Consider the following 21,245-nt stretch of genomic DNA (forward strand, 5'->3'; position numbering starts at 1 on the left):
CTTAACATAAATGGGATCCATGGATAATATTTACTGGATGCCGTTTAGTTGTCTCTATACTGCCAAACATGCAGCTGCATCCCTCTTCTATGGTTGATATATTCTTGAACACTCCCATTTGCATCACAAAAATATATTAGCCAGCACTCAGCTACAATACCACCATTAATGTATATTAAAATCCAAAATATAGTGGTGGAAGGGTATGACGGTCCCTCTTCTCTCAGAATCAGTCAGGAGTGTGCCCAAGTCCCTTATACCTTCTCTAAAGGGGTTCTCCAGCCCAGTAACATTGTTGGCAAGCACTGCAGCTTGCTGAGATCCACACAGTGGGTACGCACTATCAGTTTTTGCTGTGAAAACCAATAGAAGTTAAAATCAGGCTTTTTATTTTTTTTGAAGGGCACTAAACTTTCAGCGTGCACAAGAGACCACAAAAACGCAGCAAAAAACTGCTTTTTGTAAGTGGCCTCTTTACTGCCGAGAACAGGTTTAGCCTGCGGGGAAAAAACGCCGCAAAAACAAAGTGTGAACATAGCCTTAGTCATCAGCCAAGCTAATCATTAGCGAAAAACCATTTACAAAGGACACATACATCTGTTCCCCCCAGTCTGCAAATTCCGGCTCCATTACCCAAGATTCCAACTGAGCTTAGTACACCCATCACACACAGAACGTTATCCAAGTATGCAAAGCTGGTAATCATTCTTAGTTGACGGAAAGTCAATGACGCTCAGTTACAGCAGTTCTTAACAGCAATATAAAGGCACGGAGGGGAGACATGGAACAGAATCATGCAACCTCTACAATATTTAACATAATATTTTAAGAGGGAGTCTCTCACCCTCAAAATGCCAATTATACTGCATAAACACTGGTATATAGGAAGCAGCCCCTATAAAAAATTTATCAGTGAGATACAGCTTAACTTAGTATTTTCTGAAAGATCCATTAATATACAAATGAGGGTGCTTCAGTGCACCCTCCTATATCCATAATAAAGCCAGCTCCTTGTCTTGATTGACAGCGCCCCGTTGTAAGAGTGTACACTATATAAAACCAGTCAGCTTGTCTGCACTTGCACACCGATCCGCTCCAAGTGTCTGTGCAGGAACACACACAATATGGCTGCAGGTACGTTCTAACTCCTGGATTCTGGCAGTCTACAACCACTGCTCAATGCACCCAAAAGTGTAGCCAACAGAGATACGCAAACTGATTTTAGACAACATATACTCCCATCAAAGGAGCAAATCATCTATCAAGAAAAGGTACTGGTTTTTAATATGCAAATAAGACGGTATAACACTGAACCAAGACATAGGCCACACCAAGGATGCACGGAAGCGCCCAAGTGATAGTGATTACACAGGACTGGCAAGAACAGCTTGTCAGGTGATGACAGAGAGGGGGATGGGAGAGAAGCAGCCAACTCTTGTACATAAATCAATGTGCTGGAGATAGGTGGCTGGGATGACAACTCCTCTCGAGGAAGGTAGCTATTGCCAGGGTCTGGTGGTCAATCTCCATGGAAACAAGCTGTACACTGTGTAAGACAAAAGCACTCATTGCAGGAGAATGACAGCAGCTTGAAAAACATAGTAACATAGTAACATAGTTAGTAAGGCCGAAAAAAGACATTTGTCCATCCAGTTCAGCCTATATTCCATCATAATAAATCCCCAGATCTACGTCCTTCTACAGAACCTAATCATTGTATGATACAATATTGTTCTGCTCCAGGAAGACATCCAGGCCTCTCTTGAACCCCTCGACTGAGTTCGCCATCACCACCTCCTCAGGCAAGCAATTCCAGATTCTCACTGCCCTAACAGTAAAGAATCCTCTTCTATGTTGGTGGAAAAACCTTCTCTCCTCCAGACGCAAAGAATGCCCCCTTGTGCCCGTCACCTTCCTTGGTATAAACAGATCCTCAGCGAGATATTTGTATTGTCCCCTTATATACTTATACATGGTTATTAGATCGCCCCTCAGTCGTCTTTTTTCTAGACTAAATAATCCTAATTTCACTAATCTATCTGGGTATTGTAGTTCTCCCATCCCCTTTATTAATTTTGTTGCCCTCCTTTGTACTCTCTCTAGTTCCATTATATCCTTCCTGAGCACCGGTGCCCAAAACTGGACACAGTACTCCATGTGCGGTCTAACTAGGGATTTGTACAGAGGCAGTATAATGCTCTCATCATGTGTATCCAGACCTCTTTTAATGCACCCCATGATCCTGTTTGCCTTGGCAGCTGCTGCCTGGCACTGGCTGCTCCAGGTAAGTTTATCATTAATTAGGATCCCCAAGTCCTTCTCCCTGTCAGATTTACCCAGTGGTTTCCCATTCAGTGTGTAATGGTGATATTGATTCCTTCTTCCCATGTGTATAACCTTACATTTATCATTGTTAAACCTCATCTGCCACCTTTCAGCCCAAGTTTCCAACTTATCCAGATCCATCTGTAGCAGAATACTATCTTCTCTTGTATTAACTGCTTTACATAGTGTTGTATCATCTGCAAATATCGATATTTTACTGTGTAAACCTTCTACCAGATCATTAATGAATATGTTGAAGAGAACAGGCCCCAATACTGACCCCTGCGGTACCCCACTGGTCACAGCGACCCAGTTAGAGACTATACCATTTATAACCACCCTCTGCTTTCTATCACTTAGCCAGTTACTAACCCATTTACACACATTTTCCCCCAGACCAAGCATTCTCATTTTGTGTACCAACCTCTTGTGCGGCACGGTATCAAACGCTTTGGAAAAATCGAGATATACCACGTCCAATGACTCACCGTGGTCCAGCCTATAGCTTACCTCTTCATAAAAACTGATTAGATTGGTTTGACAGGAGCGATTTCTCATAAACCCATGCTGATATGGAGTTAAACAGTTATTCTCATTGAGATAATCCAGAATAACATCCCTCAGAAACCCTTCAAATATTTTACCAACAATAGAGGTTAGACTTACTGGCCTATAATTTCCAGGTTCACTTTTAGAGCCCTTTTTGAATATTGGCACCACATTTGCTATGCGCCAGTCCTGCAGAACAGACCCTGTCGCTATAGAGTCCCTAAAAATAAGAAATAATGGTTTATCTATTACATTACTTAGTTCTCTTAGTACTCGTGGGTGTATGCCATCCGGACCCGGAGATTTATCTATTTTAATCTTATTTAGCCGGTTTCGCACCTCTTCTTGGGTTAGATTGGTGACCCTTAATATAGGGTTTTCATTGTTTCTTGGGATTTCACCTAGCATTTCATTTTCCACCGTGAATACCGTGGAGAAGAAGGTGTTTAATATGTTAGCTTTTTCCTCGTCATCTACAACCATTCTTTCCTCACTATTTTTTAAGGGGCCTACATTTTCAGTTTTTATTCTTTTACTATTGATATAGTTGAAGAACAGTTTGGGATTAGTTTTACTCTCCTTAGCAATGTGCTTCTCTGTTTCCTTTTTGGCAGCTTTAATTAGTTTTTTAGATAAAGTATTTTTCTCCCTATAGTTTTTTAGAGCTTCAATGGTGCCATTCTGCTTTAGTAGTGCAAATGCTTTCTTTTTACTGTTAATTGCCTGTCTTACTTCTTTGTTTAGCCACATTGGGTTTTTCCTATTTCTAGTCCTTTTATTCCCACAAGGTATAAACCGCTTACAGTGCCTATTTAGGATGTTCTTAAACATTTCCCATTTATTATCTGCATTATTATTTCTGAGGATATTGTCCCAGTCTACCAGATTAAGGGCATCTCTAAGCTGGTCAAACTTTGCCTTCCTAAAGTTCAATGTTTTTGTGACTCCCTGACAAGTCCCCCTAGTGAAAGACAGGTGAAACTGCACAATATTGTGGTCGCTATTTCCAAGATGCCCGACCACCTGCAGATTTGTTATTCTGTCAGGTCTATTAGATAGTATTAGGTCTAAAAGTGCTGCTCCTCTGGTTGGATTCTGCACCAATTGTGAAAGATAATTTTTCTTGGTTATTAGCAGAAACCTGTTGCCTTTATGGGTTTCACAGGTTTCTGTTTCCCAGTTAATATCCGGGTAGTTAAAGTCCCCCATAACCAGGACCTCATTATGGGTTGCAGCTTCATTTATCTGCTTTAGAAGTAGACTTTCCATGGTTTCTGTTATATTTGGGGGTTTGTAACAGACCCCAATGAGAATTTTGATACCATTTTTCCCTCCATGAATTTCGACCCATATGGACTCGACATCCTCATTTCCTTCGCTAATATCCTCCCTTAAAGTGGACTTTAGACAAGACTTTACATAGAGACAAACCCCTCCTCCTCTCCGATTTTTATGATCCTTTCTAAACAGACTGTAACCCTGTAAGTTAACTGCCCAGTCATAGCTTTCATCTAACCATGTCTCGGTTATTCCCACTATGTCAAAGATACCTGTAGATATTTCTGCTTCTAGTTCTTCCATCTTGTTTGTCAGGCTTCTGGCGTTTGCGAGCATGCAGTTTAGAGGATTTTGTTTTGTTCCAATATCCTCGCTGTGGATTGTTTTAGAAATGTTCTTACCTCCCTTCTGAGTATGTTTTCCTGGGTCTTCTTTGTTCAAGTTTTTCTTCCCGTCCCCTCTTCTTCTAGTTTAACGCCCTCCTGATGAGTGTAGCGAGTCTTCTGGCGAATGTGTGTTTCCCAAGTTTGTTGAGGTGTAGTCCGTCTCTGGCGAGGAGTCCATCGTACAAGTAATTCACACCGTGGTCCAGGAATCCGAATCCTTGTTGTCTGCACCATCGTCTTAGCCAGTTGTTTGCATCAAGGATCCTGTTCCATCTCCTGGTGTCATGCCCGTCTACTGGAAGGATAGAAGAAAAAACTACCTGTGCATCCAGTTCCTTTACTTTCTTCCCCAACTCTTCAAAGTCTTTGCAGATTGTCGGTAGGTCCTTCCTTGCCATGTCACTGGTGCCAACATGTATCAGAAGAAATGGGTGGACGTCCTTGGAGCTGAAGAGCTTTGGTATCCTATCGGTCACATCCTTGATCATCGCACCTGGAAGGCAGCATACTTCTCTTGCAGTTATGTCCGGTCTGCAGATGGCTGCTTCTGTGCCTCTCAGTAGTGAGTCTCCCACCACCACCAATCTTCGTTGCTTCTTGGCTGTACTTTTTGCTGTCACTTGTTGCTGTGTGCCCTTTTCTTTTTTGCTTGCTGGTATTGCTTCATCCTTAGGTGTGCCATCTTCATCCTCTACAAAGATTTGATATCGGTTCTTCAGTTGTGTGGTTGGTGATTTCTCCATGGTCTTCTTGCTTCTTTTGGTCACATGCTTCCACTCATCTGCTTTTGGAGGTTCTCTGACACTTTTTTCTTGCTTTCTTTTCCCACACTGTGTAACTAATTAATTCAATTTAATAACTTGAGATACCCCTTTAAAGGTACCATTACACTTAACGATTTACCAACGATCACGACCAGCGATACGACCTGGCCGTGATTGTTGGTAAGTCGTTGTGTGGTCGCTGGATGCTGAAGTCCCCGGGTAACCAGGGTAAACATCGGGTTACTAAGCGCAGGGCCGCGCTTAGTAACCCGATGTTTACCCTGGTTACCATTGTAAAAGTAAAAAAAAAAACCCACATACTCACATTCCTGTCGCGTCCCCCAGCGTCAGCTTTCCTGCACTGTGTAAGCGCTGGCTGGGAAGCAGAGCGGTGACGTCACCGCTGTGCTCTGCTTTACGGCCGGCCGGCGCTGACACTGGGGGACGCAGGGAAGCTGACGCTGAGGGAACGTGACAGGAATGTAAGTATGTAGTGTTTTTTTTTTTACTTTTACAATGGTAACCAGGGTAAACATCGGGTTACTAAGCGCGGCCCTGCGCTTAGTAACCCGATGTTTACCCTGGTTACCAGTGAAGACATCAATGAATCGGCGTCACATACGCCGATTCAGCGATGTCAGCGGGTGATCAGCGACTAAATAAAGTCCTGATCATTCCCCAGCGACCAACGATCTCCCAGCAGGGGCCTGATCGTTGGTCGCTGTCACGCATAACGATCTTGTTAACGATATCGTTGCTACGTCACAAAAAGCAACGATATCGTTAACGAAATCGTTATGTGTGACGGTACCTTAAGTCTGAGTTCACAGGAGTGCTAACATTTACAATTTAATTTTTTGTGCATACTAACAGACAATTGAAAATGACATAGTGCTGAATCCATCACTTGATGGAGAGCATCCACACCTGACAGATACTTTCCACTTTCTCGCTGCATTTAAAAACTTTGTCATCGTAACAGGCATTTTACCAGAAAAAAAAAAAAACACTACATCCGGTGCCATTTTTTCCAGCAAATATTGTGTAGTCTATGACAGAGGCTCCAAACACTACCTAAGATTCCGTATACTGCATAACTCCCCAGGAGCAGGCTTTACAGGCTGCTTCCCCTGGGGTTTTGGGGATCTGAGACAGTCCTCACCTCATTGGAGCAAGTATACTGGAAAGTAGGGTGAAATGTCTCAGACCACCGCATCACAGTGTGTATAGATTAATCTGAGAACACATTTTACAGAAAGAGAATAGAGAAATGGAAGTCTGTGAAACCATGCAAGAAGCTTATTTTAAAAACGCATTCTCATGACAAGGCCATCTTTTACTGACGCAGTCACTTACAAGTAGGTTGACCGACTCAATCACATCCAGAAACACTTCATTTTTTCTATATTTTATTCCCTCTGATCTCCAAGAGACAGCATTGGTGACTGTGGCAGGAGGGCGAGGAGCTCCCGTTTCCAGCTTGTGTCCTTCTTGAGTGATGTACCTACACAAACAAGACAAATAGAAGATTTTATTTTACATACACATTTCTAAGAGCTTCCTTCTAACATCAAGCTTGTGTGGTGGATGACATAACCGCGCTTTAGAAAACCCAAGTAATAATGTGGACTGCTCAAATACATGCCTTAATTTCTTCAAGGCAAATCGTTTGATTATGGAGGCCACTGTGCTCTTAGGAACCTTGGCCAGATCTGTGCCTTGCCACAAATCTGTCTCTGAGCTCCTTGGTCAGTTCCTTTGACCTCATGATTCTCATTTGGTCTGACATGCACTGTGAGGTCTTATATAGACAGGTGTGTGCCTTTCCGAATCAAGCCCTATCAGTTTAATTAAACACAGTTGGCCTCCAATGTAGGAGTAGAACCATCTCAAGGAGGATCACAAGGAAATGGACAGCATGTGACTTAAATATGAGTGTCTGAGCAAAGGGTCTGATTTTGATATTTCAGTTTTTCTTTTTTAATAAATTTGCAAAAGTTTCTTGATTTTTGCGTTTTCAGTCAAGATGGGGTTCAGAGTGTACATAAATGAGAAAAAAAAAAATGAACTTTTTTGAATTTACCAAACGGCTGCAATGAAACAGTGAAAATTTTAAAGGGGTCTGAATACTTTCCGTACCCACTGTAACATTGGTCTGTGTCGGTGTGCAGTCCACTTTCCACAATGATGGGTGAAAGCACCCACAAGGCGCTGAAAAAAGTTATTTGCACCCAAAAATTGTATTAGTGAAAATTAAAACCTGTCCTAGAAAAACACAAGCCCTCAAAAAGCTTAAAGAAAGAAAATAAAAAAAAGTTGTAAGTCTCAGAATGTGGCAAGTAAAAAAAAAAAAAAAAAAAGGTTTAAAAAAATATTAAAGTGATATATTTGAAGTAAACCTTTCAAACAGACAAGATTGTTAATACTCACTCTTGCAAAATTTTGCTATCAGTAGTTTGTGGGTAGCCAAAATCCATTAATTCATCTAGCAACTCGTATATTATAACAAAATTATCCCGGATACTTTCTTCTTCTAATTCTTTGAAATATTCAGAAAATACCTAAAAGCAACAAAAATGTACTAGTTAAATACCAAAAGCACATAAAATGCATTATCATTCATCTTTAGAATGCAATTTTCGGTACAGTATATGGAGCACTTTTGTAACCAGAACCAGGAGTGCATTCAGAAGGAACAAGTACAAGTTATGTACAGAGGGGAGGTTTTCTTTTTTTTTTTTTTTTTAAAGGAGATCAAAACCTGAGTTTTTCAAGTGGAAGTCAATAAAGCAGTTATCCAGAACTATTTAATTTCTTTTCTACAGGCCTAAGAACCAACAGGCAGGTTAGTTGCTAACCACCTATCTCATGTGCCTGGCACTGATCTCTGCCGGAACTGAGAGGTGACAGACCGCTCCTGCCAGTGCTTCAGCTGACGTCATGTGTTCTGCTCTATTGAGGGGCATGAGTGACGATCAATCAGCGTGATGTCGGCAGTCACACCTCATCGACAAAGGCATGGAAGAAGAGCTGCTGCTGAATCACCTGCAGGAGCAGTTGGTGACAGCACTGTACTGACGCAGCAGAAAAAAAGGAGGTAGTTGCCTATGTTAGCACCTAACTGCATGTTCATTTTTAGGACCATAGTTATAAAAAGAGAAAAAAAACCTCTTTAGCTATGTTCATATGTTGCGTTTTTGCTCCGTTTCTTGATTCAAAATAAAAACAGTTTATTTTTCAGTACCAGCAAAAGCTATGAGATTTCAGAAATCTAATTCACAGGCTTGTTTTGTTTCACGACTAAACTGGAAAACTGCTCCGTTTTTAAAAACTGCAGCATGTCACTGCTTTCAGAGTTTTGAGGAGCATTTTTTGACCCACGGACATCAATGAGAAAATTCACAAAAGCTGCAGAAACGCAGTCAATTTTTTCAGCAATTTTTGTGAAAAAAACAAAAGACGCAGGTACCGCAGGATGTGAAACCCATTGATTTTTAGGATTTTCTTAAGTTTAAACCATAATGGGTTGGTATCTTCACATGGGCATTTTTTTTTAGTATTAGCACTCTTTATTAAATTAGTGATATGTGTTAAAGCAAATAATGCCCTACCAACTCAATGCCCTATCAATGTGTGAAAGTAAATAGTATCCAACCAACTTAATGCCTTACCAATATGTGAATGTGTGAAAAAAGCAACAAATGAACATAGCTGTTGAAAAGGTTTTGGAGGTTTTTTTTTTTGCAGTATTTTTGCATTGGACAGTGCCTACTTTGGAGCTGATTCCATCAGGAGCCATTTTGAAGAAGTGACATGTACAGTGGGGGGAAAAAAGTATTTAGTCAGCCACCAATTGTGCAAGTTCTCCCACTTAAACAGATGAGAGAGGCCTGTAACTGACATCATAGGTAGACCACAACTATGAGAGTCAAAATGAGAAAACAAATCCAGAAAATCACCTTGTCTGATTTAGCAAGATTTATTTTGCAAATTATGGTGGAAAATAAATATTTGGTCATTAACAAAAGTTCATCTCAATATTTTGTTATATATCCTTTGTTGGCAATGACAGAGGTCAAACATTTTCTGTAAGTCTTCACAAGGTTGGCACACACTGTTGGTGGTATGTTGGCCCATTCCTCCATGTAGATCTCCTCTAGAACAGTAATGTTTTGGGCCTGTCGCTGGGCAACACGGACTTTCAACTCCCTCCAAAGGTTTTCTATGGGGTTGACATCTGGAGACTGGCAAGGCCATTCCAGGACCTTCATATGCTTCTTACGAAGCCACTCCTTCGTTGCCCTGGCGGTGTGCTTGGAATCATTATCATATCCACATTTCATGTTCAATGCTGATGGAAATCTCACAATACATGGCTCCAATCATTCTTACATGTACACAGATCAATCGTCCTGGTCCCTTTGCAGAGAAACAGCCCCAAAGTATGATTTTGCCACCCCTATGCTTCACAGTAGGTATGGTGTTCTTTGGATGTAACGCAGCATTCTGTCTTCTCCAAACACGATGAGTTTTGTTTCTACCAAACAGTTCTACTTTGGTTTCATTAGACCATATGACATTCTCCCAATACTCTTCTAGATAATCCAAATGCTCTCTAGCAACCTTCAGATGAGCCCGGACATGTACTGGCTTCAGCAGGGGGACACATCTGACACTGCAGGATCTGAGTCCCTAGCGGCATAGTGTGTTACTGATGGATGCCTTTGTTACGGTGGTCCAAACTCTATGCAGGTCATTCATTAGGTCCCCCCGTGTGGTTCTGGGATTTTTTTCTCACTGTTCTCGTGATCATTTTGACCCCACAGGATGAGATCTTGCGTGGAACCCCAGATCGACGGAGATTATCAGTGATCTTGTACCTTTTCCATTTTCTTATTATTGCTCCCACAGTTGATTTCATCACACCAAGCTGCTTGCCTATTGCAGATTCAGTCTTCCCAGCCTGGTGCAGGGCTACAATTTTGTTTCTGGTGTCCTTTGACAGCTCTTTGGTCTTCACCATAGTGGAGTTTGGAGCGTGACTGTTTGAGGTTGTGGACAGGTGTCTTTTATACTGATAACAAGTTCAAACAGGTGCCATTACTATAGGAAATGAGTGGAGGACGGAGGAGCCTCTTAAAGAAGTTACAGGTCTGTGAGATCCAGAAATCTTGCATGTTTTTAGGTGACAAATATTTATTTTCCACTATAATTTGCAAAATAAATCTTGCCAGATCAGACAAGGTGATTTTGGATTTATTTTCTCATTTTGACTCTCATAGTTGTGGTCTACCTATGATGTCATTTACAGGCCTCTCTCATATTTTTAAGTGGGAGAACTTGCACAATTGGTGGCTGAGTAAATACTTTTTTCCCCACTGTACTTTGTTTTTTCCCTACCTGGCACTTTCCAGCCCTAAAAAAAAACACTCAAAACACTGTGTATATGAACTGCAAAGTGGTTTTACAATAGAAATAGGAAGAGTCTTAAGAATTTTTAAAGAAGTTGTGCAGATGTCTTTCCAGTGGACAAACCCCAAAAAACCTGTCTGTGCACATAGCCTTCATTTTTTACCACTCCTTTACCATAAATGTCTAGGTTTGTCCAACATGCGAGTCTAGCAAAAAGCATATTCTCTGAGGAGCACACAGTTAAATGGGAGCTATCATTTCTGGGGTGCTTCTTACATATCTCTGAACAAGTCTATCATGTCACTGCAGTACTGGAGACTTTAAAGGGAACCTGTCACCCCGTTTTTTCAGATTGAGCTATAAATACTGTTAAATAGGGCCTGCGCTGTGCGTTACTATAGTGTATGTAGTGTACCCTGATTCCCCACCTATGCTGAGACATACATTACCAAAGTCGCCGTTTTCGCCTGTCAATCAGGCTGGTCAGGTCGGGTGGGCGTGTTCACAGCGCTCTTTTCTTCCCCAGCTTTCCGTTGGTGGAGTAGTGGTGTGCGCATGTCCAAGTTCTGAATTCCCTGCGCCCACGTGAAGACACAGCGCGCGATCTGCGCTGTCATCCCTTTCATCGGTGGGGGCGGCCATCTTCCTGGGGCCGCGCGTGCGCAGATGGAGTGCTCTGCTGCACGGGGCCTCAGGAAAATGGCCGCGGGATGCCGCGCGTGCGCACAAGAGATCGCGGCGGCCATTTTCCCAAAGCCGAGATGCAAACTCGGCTTTGGGAAAATGGCCGCCGCGATCTCTTGTGCGCACGCGCGGCATCCCGCGGCCATTTTCCTGAAGCCCCGTGCAGCAGAGCACTCCATCTGCGCACGCGCAGCCCAAGGAAGATGGCCGCCCCCACCGATGAAAGGGATGACAGCGCAGATCGCGCGCTGTGTCTTCACGTGGGCGCAGGGAATTCAGAACTTGGACATGCGCACACCACTACGCCACCAACGGAAAGCTGGGGAAGAAAAGAGCGCAGTGAACACGCCCACCCGACCTGACCAGCCTGATTGACAGGCGAAAACGGCGACTTTGGTAATGTATTTCTCAGCATAGGTGGGGAATCAGGGTACACTACATACACTATAGTAACGCACAGCGCAGGCCCTATTTAACAGTATTTATAGCTCAATCTGAAAAAACGGGGTGACAGGTTCCCTTTAAGCTTGTAATCTCAGAAGGGAAGAAACATTAAACCAACCATTGTTGAAATCTGAAATTTATTTTTTTTCTATTGAGTCTTAATAAAAAATGGTGTTTACATTGAAATTGTTGTTATTATTATTGCCAATTGTATAGCCAGTAGTGTAGGGGTTTCCGTGACAGTGTACACAGTACCGTAGTTCCCCAATACATTATTAATTAATGCTGTAGCTGGGCATAAGTTGTGCCATGCAGTAGTGTTACAAAGATATCACTATGAAAATTAAACAAAAATGTGATAAAAACAGCACAGAGATTTGCACTCTGGTGAAAACATTATAAGCTTTCATTTTCAATCTCTCTATATTTTTATCTACTACTAGCTGAAGAGCCCGGCGTTGCCTGGGCATAGTAAATATCTGTGGTTAGTTATAGCACCTCACTTGTCTTATTTTCCCATCACGCCTCTCATTTTCCCAATCACATCTTTCATTTTCCCCCTCACACCTCATTTTCTCCCTCACTCCTCTCATTCCCCCTTAACACTTGTCATTTCAACCTAACATCTGTCATTTTCTGATCACTCCACTATTTTTCCTCACTCCTCTCATTTTGCACTCACGCCTTTTCATTTTCACCTCACACCTCTCATTTTCACCTCATCACCTCAGTATATACATGTTTGTCATCTCCCTTATATATAGTATACATCTGTATGTCATCTCCTGTATATAGTATATACCTGTATGTCATCTCCCCTGTATATAGTATATACTCGCTGTGTGTCATCTCCCCTATATATATAGTATATACCTGAATGTCATCTCCTATATATAGTATATACCTGTATGTCATCTCCTCCTGTATATAGTATATACCTGTGTGTCATCTCCCCTGTATATAGTATATATCTGTGTGTCATCTCCTCCTGTATATAGTATATACCTGCATGTCATCTTCTATATATAGCATATACCTGTATGTCATCTCCTCCTGTATATAGTATATACCTGTGTGTCATCTCCTCCTGTATATAGTATATACCTGTATGTCATCTCCTCCTGTATATATATGTACCTGTATGTCATCTCCTCCTCTATATAGTATATACCTGTGTGTCATCTCTCCTGTATATAGTATATGTCTGTGTGTCATCTCCCCTGTATATAGTATATACCTGTGTGTCATCTCCTCCTGTATTAGACCTCATTCACACGTTATTTGCTCCGTATTTTTACCTCAGTATTTGTAAGCTAAATTGGCAGCCTGATAAATCCCCAGCCAACAGGAAGCCCTCCCCCTGGCAGTATATATTAGCTCACACATACACATAATAGACAGGTCATGTGACTGACAGCTGCCGTATTTCCTATATGGTACATTTGTTGAAGTTTGTCTGCTTATTAATCAGATTTTTATTTTTGAAGGATAATACCAGACTTGTGTGTGTTTTAGGGCGAGTTTCGTTTGTCAAGTTGCGTGTGGCGACATGCATGTAGCGACTTTTGTGAGATGAGTTTTGTGTGGCAACATGCGTGTAGCAACTTTTTGTGTGTGGAGTTGCATGTGACAGGTTAGTGTAGCAAGTTGTGTGCAGCAAGTTTTGCGCATGGCGAGTTTTGCGCGTGGCAAGTTTTATGTGTGGTGCCTTTTGAGTATGTGAAAGTTTTGTGTGAGGCAACTTTTGCATGTGTTGCAACTTTTGTGCATGTGGCAATTTTTCCGCGTGTGCAAGTTTTGCGTGTGGCGAGTTTTCCGTGAGGTGAGTTTTGCAAGAGCCTAGTTTTTGCATGTGGCGAGTTCTGCGCGTGGCGAGTTCTGCGCGTGGCGAGTTTTGAGCGGCGACTTTTGTGTTTCGACTTTTATGTGGCGAGGTTGGTGTATCTGTGGTGAAATGTGTGCTGAGGGTAATATGTGTTCAAGCACGTGGTAGTGTGTGGCACATTTTGTGTGTGTGTTCATATCCCCGTGTGTGGTGAGTATACCATGTCGGGGCCCCACCTTAGCAACTGTACGGTATATATTCTTTGGCGCCATCGCTCTCATTCTTTAAGTCCCCCTTGTTCACATCTGGCAGCTGTCAATTTGCCTCCTACACTTTTCCTTTCATTTTTTCGCATTATGTAGATAGGAGCAAAATTGTTTGGTGAATTGGAAAGCGCGGGGTTAAAATTTCACCTCACAACATAGCCTATGACGCTCTCGGGGTCCAGATGTGTGACTGTGCAAAATTTTGTGGCTGTAGCTGCGACGCCTCCAACACTTTTCCTTTCACTTTTTCCCCATTATGTAGATAGGGGCAAAATTGTTTGGTGAATTGGAAAGCACGGGGTTAAAATTTCACCTCACAACATAGCCTATGACGCTCTCAGGGTCCAGACGTGTGACTGTGCAAAATTTTGTAGCTGTAGCTGCGACGCCTCCAACACTTTTCCTTTCACTTCTTTCCCCATTATGTAGATAGGGGCAAAATTGTTTGGTGAATTGGAACGCGCGGGGTTAAAATTTCGCCTCACAACGTAGCCTATGACGCTCTCTGGGTCCAGACGTGTGACTGTGCAAAATTTTGTGGCTGTAGCTGCGACGGTGCAGATGCCAATCCCGGACATACACACACACACACACACACACATACACACATTCAGCTTTATATATCTACTATATAAAGCTGAATGTGTGTGTGTGTGTGTGTGTGTGTGTGTGTGTGTGTGTGTGTGTGTGTGTGTGTGTGTGTGTGTGTGTGTGTGTGTTTTTGTGTGTGTGTGCGTGTGTGTTTTTGTGTGTGTGTGCGTGTGTGTGTGTGTGTGTGTGTGTCCGGGATTGGCATCTGCACCGTCGCAGCTACAGCCACAAAATTTTGCACAGTCACACGTCTGGACCCCGAGAGCGTCATAGGCTACGTTGTGAGGCGAAATTTTAACCCCGCGCTTTCCAATTCACCAAACAATTTTGCCCCTATCTACATAATGGGGAAAAAGTGAAAGGAAAAGTGTTGGAGGCGTCGCAGCTACAGCCACAATATTTTGCACAGTCACACATCTGGACCCCGAGAGCGTCATAGGCTATGTTGTGAGGTGAAATTTTAACCCCGCGCTTTCCAATTCACCAAACAATTTTGCCCCTATCTACATAATGGGGAAAAAAGTGAAAGGAAAAGTGTTGGAGGCGTCGCAGCTACAGCCACAAAATTTTGCACAGTCACACATCTGGACCCCGAGAGCGTCATAGGCTATGTTGTGAGGTGAAATTTTAACCCCGCGCTTTCCAATTCACCAAACAATTTTGCCCCTATCTACATAATGGGGAAAAAAGTGAAAGGAAAAGTGTTGGAGGCAAATTGACAGCTGCCAGATGTGAACAAGGGGGACTTAAAGAGTGAGAGCGATGGCGCCAAAGAGTATATACCGTACAGTTGCTAAGGTAGGACCCCGACATGGGATACTCACCACACGGGGATATGAACACACACACAAAATGCGCCACACACTACCACGTGCTTGAACACATATACCACCCTCAGCACACATTTCACCACACATACGCCAACCTCGCCACATAAAACTCGAAACACAAAAGTCGCCGCTCAAAACTCACCACGCGCAAAACTCGCCACATGCAAAAAATAGGCTCACGCAAAACTCGCCACAAGTGCAAAACTCACCTCATGGAAAACTCGCCACACTCAAAACTTGCACATGCGGAAAAATTGCCATATGCACAAAATTTGCAACACATGCAAAAGTTGCCTCACACAAAACTTGCACATACTCAAAAGGCACCAGACATAAAACTCACCACGCGCAAAACTCGCCATGCGCAAAACTTGCTGCACACAACTTGCTACACTAACCTGTCACATGCAACTCGACACACAAAAAGTTGCTACATGCATGTTGCCACACAAAACTCAACACACACAACTTGACAAACGAAACTCGCCCTAAAACACACACAAGTCTGGTATTAGCCTTCAAAAATAAAATTCTGATTAATAAGCAGACAAACTACAAGAGCAACAAATGTACCATATAGGAAATACGGCAGCTGTCAGTCACATGACCTGTCTATTATGTGTATGTGTGAGCTAATATATACTGCCAGGGGGAGGGCTTCCTGTTGGCTAGGGATTTATCAGGCTGCCAATTTATCTTACAAATACTGAGGTAAAAATACTGAGCAAATAACGTGTTAACGAGGTCTAATACAGGAGATCACACAGGTATATACTATATACAGGGGAGATGACACACAGATATATACTATATACAGGAGAGAGGACACACAGGTATATACTATATAAAGGAGGAGATGACATACAGGTACATACTATATACAAGAGGAGATGACATACAGGTATATACTATATACAGGAGGAGATGACACACAGGTATATGCTATATATAGAAGATGACACAGTTATATACTATATACAGGAGGAGATGACACACAGATATATACTATATACAGGGGAGATGACACAGGTATATACTATATACAGGAGGAGATGACACAGGTATATACTATATATAGAAGGAGATGACATACAGGTATATACTATATATAGGAGGAGATGACATACAGGTATATACTATATATAGGAGATGACATACAGGTATATACTATATACAGGGGAGATGACACAGCAGGTATATACTATATACAGGGGAGATGACATACAGGTATATACTATATACAGGAGATGACATACAGGTGTATACTATATATAAGGGAGATGACAAACGTGTATACCGAGGTGAAAATGAGAGGTGTGAGGTGAAAATGAAAAGGTGTGAGTGCAAAATGAGGAGTGAGGGAAAATAGTGTAGTGATCGGAAAATGACAGATGTGAGGTCGAAATGACAAGTGTTAGGCGGGAATGAGAGGAGTGAGGGAGAAAATGAGAGGTGTGAGGGAGAAAATGAGAGATGTGAGGGGGAAAATTAAAGATGCGATTGGGAAAATGAGAGGCGTAATGGGAAAATAAGAGAAGTGACGTGCTATAACTAACCACAGATATTTACTATGCCCAGGCAACGCCGGGCTCTTCAGCTAGTGGTCTATAAAACAAGAAAACAATGTTTTGTATTAAATGTAAGTGGGGCTGGCTTACTCCTGACCAGGTTAATGGACAAAATCTTGCAATATATGACCGGATCCATCCTCCTTTCAATACGGTGCAGTCATCATGTCCCCTTTGCAGAAAAGCACCCCCAAAGTATGACGTTTCCCCCCACTATGCTTCATGGTTGGGACGGTGTTCCTGGGGTTGTACTCATCCTTCTTTCTCCAAAAACGGCGAGTGGAGTTGATACCAGAAAGTTCTATTTTGATCACATATGACCACATGACCTTCTCCCATGCCTCCTCTGGATCATCTAAAAGGTCACTGGTGAACTTCAAACGGCCCTGGACATGTGTTGGCGTGAGCAGGGGGACCTTGCGTGCCCTGCAGGATTATAAATCCTAGACGGCGTAGTGCGTTACTAACAGGGATGATTGAATAGCAAAAAACAAACAAAAAGCCAGCTCACCAGGCAGCTACAGCAGGTGCACGGAACTTCCACGTTGATCCACGTAGTGTTAGATAGGAACACAAAAAAAGCTTTGTTCCAGCTCCAAAATTTAAAATTTGAGTCCTTTATTAATGCATAGTAAAAGCATAAGCTGGAAAACTCTCCACAGCACAATAGGAAACGAGCTACGCGTTTCGATCCTTGCAGATCTTTGTCAGAGCTCTGACAAAGATCTGCAAGGATCGAAACGCGTAGCTCGTTTCCTATTGTGCTGTGGAGAATTTTCCAGCTTATGCACTCTCCACAGCACAATAGGAAACGAGCTACGCGTTTCGATCCTTGCAGATCTTTGTCAGAGCTCTGACAAAGATCTGCAAGGATCGAAACGCGTAGCTCGTTTCCTATTGTGCTGTGGAGAGTTTTCCAGCTTATGCTTTTACTATGCATTAATAAAGGACTCAAATTTTAAATTTTGGAGCTGGAACAAAGCTTTTTTCGTCTTCCTATGATTGAATAGCTTCGGATAACTCCTTATCAATGCAGCTATTCGGTAAGCGCTATAGCTATTCGGATAAGTAATTATCCGAAGCTGTTCAATCATCCCTAGTTAATAACGGTAATGTTTGAGACTGTGGTCCCAGCTGTCTTCAGGTCATCTGCCTCATTATAGGCAATCTTGCTCCGGGTTCCATCTGAATCATGCGTTTCAGAAATTTACGCAGAAAATCCGATGTAAGCGCTCAGCATAGTGTGCAGGATAAATGTGCGCAAAGCCTTAGGCCGGCCTCACACTCAGCGTATAAAAATACGGTCCGTTATTTACGGCCGTAATACGCAGAAAAGTCCCCAAAATAGTGACCCGTATGTCATCCGTAGGCAGGGTGTGGCAGCGTATTTTGTGCATGGCATCCTCCGTATGTAATCCGTATGGCATCCGTACTGCGATGGGAAAATATTCAGAAAAGTTCCCAGGCTCGAGTTCGTATGAGGACATCCAGCACAGAGCGCATCACCGCAACTCGAGGTGGCCAAGTGCCAGAATAGGCGCATCTTCCAGATGTGCCTTTTCTGGGGTGGCTGGGGGCAGATGTTTTTAGCCAGGGGGGGCCAATAACCATGGACCCTGTTGTGAATTCTGCTTTTGAGCTCCCTCTGGTGGTAGCAGATGGTAATGCAGTTGTTTCTGGGCTGCAGTCTTGGACAGGTGTATCTGCTAATTGCAGTTCTGACTCGGGTATTTAGGCGTGCAGGACTCATTAGTCCTTGCCAGTTGTCAATGTCTTTTGGGATATGAGTGATCTCTGCCTGGCTTCTCCTGCTTGGCTGCTATTTCAGCAAAGATGAGTGTCTGTTTATTTTTCTGTGGCACACTGCTGTGTGCTTGTTTTTGATTGTATTCCTGCTCTGAATGTAGGATTCGCTGGAGTTGCAGATTTACGCCCCTACATCTTTAGTTAGATAGAGGAAGTTTTTGTATATTCTGCTGTGGATATTTTGAAGGGTTTTAATACTGACCACACAAAACTCTGTCCTATCCTGTCCTATTTTAGCTAGAGTGGCCTCGTGTGCTAAATCCTGTTTTTCTGCCTGTGTATGTTTTTCCTCTCCGACTCACCGCCAATATTTGTGGGGGGGGGTCATTCCATATCAAGTGATCCAAATATGAGGTTTTTTTTACCTTACGTCTATAGATTTTTTTTATTTTTTGTTTTTATGAAGTACAACTTTAGTTAATTACAAATTAAAAGTTTAGAATTTTTTTCTTCATCAGTTAATTTTTTACAGATTTTTAAAGTTTTGAAAAAGCGCGGATTTTGGCCTGGTATGGCTTTACATTTTTTATCATATCTCGGGCTAGAATTAAGATATAGAAGTGGGAGAGGCATCATTTTTCTCAGAACGGTACCGGCTTTCATTTGATATGTCACAAGACTATGTTTCTTTATATTTTGTTTTGGAGAAATCAAATTAAAAATTTTGATACGCATTTCTGAAAAAAACGTATGTTTTAAAATTGTGAAAACATGCATGTGTGTTACTCGTGTCCTTGTTTATAGTTGTACAGGGACTCAACTTGGGATCTATCAAATTTGTATTTTTTTTTAAGCCTTGAATCATCTGATTTTATGTTTGTGTGAGTTTCTTCCTTTTTTCTTTTCAAATTACAACTTATTGCATTCAACATTTATATGTAACAATAATGAAACACCAAAAACAAATACCGAAGTGCCAGAATAAATCCATCTTATTCATCATAACAACTTGCTCAGCATTTTCAACCTGAATTCTTTGAACAAGCCAAAAGATAAAAGGTGATCACATCCTCAAGTGTGGTTTTCTAAATACAGTCTGATCCTAATTATATGTTAAAAACAAGATTAAAAGAACCAATATTTCTACCACCTATTTATACATGGAACAATTTTTTTTTCTACTATATCACTAAACATGTCATTTCTGAAGTGTTTAAGAAGAATAGTCCTGTAGTTAAATCCTCGTTCAATAAAATATGAACTAATCAAACAATTAATAGTAGGTTTTTACACTGGCCTTTTATCATCAATGCGTCCCTTCTAGTGGGTGAAATGTCATCTTGTCCATAAGGGCTCACTAGTAATGGCCGTTTCCTTCTGTGTCAGAGTATGTGCGGCCGGTCATGGTGCTCGGCTCATATCTGATTTTTGTTCACTTTTACAATGTCTGGTTTTCTTTGATACACAAAGGACGGCGCTGGACCAGAAAGTGCAGAAAAGTCACTTCTACTTCTTCATTTTCACAATCTTTGGAGAGTCCAGTAGCCGCCAGCGCCGATCATATTCACAGGTCACATAGCCAGTTCTGTCATTCATTGCCGATCTTGTGCCGCCTTCTACCACTTCATGGACGTCACTGTCTTTATTTCCACTACATGGGATGACAGTGCGGTATTGCTGAGTCCCTGTGATGGGTTCTGCTTCCTGTAACTGATGTTATAACAAACTCTCCTCCTCGTAGTCCTGGTTTGTACAATACATGAACTGGATGTTAAGAATATTTTCCTCCCTCCATTTGAGGAGTTTCCTGGATGATAAGATTTGGTGTGAATACTGTCTGTGGAGGCCCGAGCTGCCGGCCGGTCATCTGCTCTGCAGTCACTGTCTACCCCTGGTCATTCTCAGCCCTAACAAAGCTTTCTCCTCTGTCCTCTCCTGCTTCTAAGTGGTAACATAATAAAATAATACAGGAATATCTAGCAATCATGGATTATTTGGCAAATACAGACCCCACACTGTTAGACCACAGGCTGAACAGATCTGAAATCAAGATTTTTGAACTGACAGTGTAATTGTTTTATTTTTTAAAAATATGATCCCATCACGATCCCATCTTGTATTTTGGTACAGATGTGGATAGGAGCATAGCAGGCACATGTGCAGTTTTTGAAATTTTTAAATTAAACGTTTTTTTCAGAAATGCGTTTTAAAGTTTTGCGCTTGCATTCGCATAGGTAAAATATTATCAAAGATACTCTTGTGACATATCTGGTGAACGCCTGTACAGTTCTGAGTAGAATGGTGTTTATTTTGTTTCTCTATATCTTTTCTAGCCTGAGTTATGGGGAGAATTGTAATGGCAGGCTACACCGAAATTCGCACTTTTTCCAAACTTTGAAAATCAATAAAAAATTAAAAAAAATATCTAGAATTTTTTCTTCTTCACATTTTGCATTCTCTGACACACTGTTACCAAATAACAAAATCTCAAAAGAATTAAAAATATAGTGGTAAAAATCATTGGTTCACTTGACATGGAATGACCCGGGGGCTGTCTATCCTTTGGGGTTCTGCTCT

The 21,245-nt window shown here is 41.9% G+C and overlaps 1 protein-coding gene across 1 annotated transcript in view; it reads right to left on the reverse strand.

Annotated features, from left to right (window-relative positions):
* Positions 1 to 21,245, reverse strand: part of LOC138649691 (AP-1 complex subunit mu-1) — an 88,627-nt gene that overhangs the window by 48,075 nt on the left and 19,307 nt on the right. The window contains exons 4-5 of the mRNA XM_069740315.1: positions 7,733 to 7,863; positions 6,659 to 6,806 (exon numbers count right to left, since the gene is read on the reverse strand). Of these exons, the coding sequence (XP_069596416.1) occupies positions 6,659 to 6,806; positions 7,733 to 7,863 (279 nt within the window). The remainder of the gene's footprint in view (positions 1 to 6,658; positions 6,807 to 7,732; positions 7,864 to 21,245) is intronic.

This window comes from Ranitomeya imitator, chromosome 1 (assembly GCF_032444005.1).
Source record: "Ranitomeya imitator isolate aRanImi1 chromosome 1, aRanImi1.pri, whole genome shotgun sequence".
Lineage (NCBI taxonomy): Eukaryota > Metazoa > Chordata > Amphibia > Anura > Dendrobatidae > Ranitomeya > Ranitomeya imitator.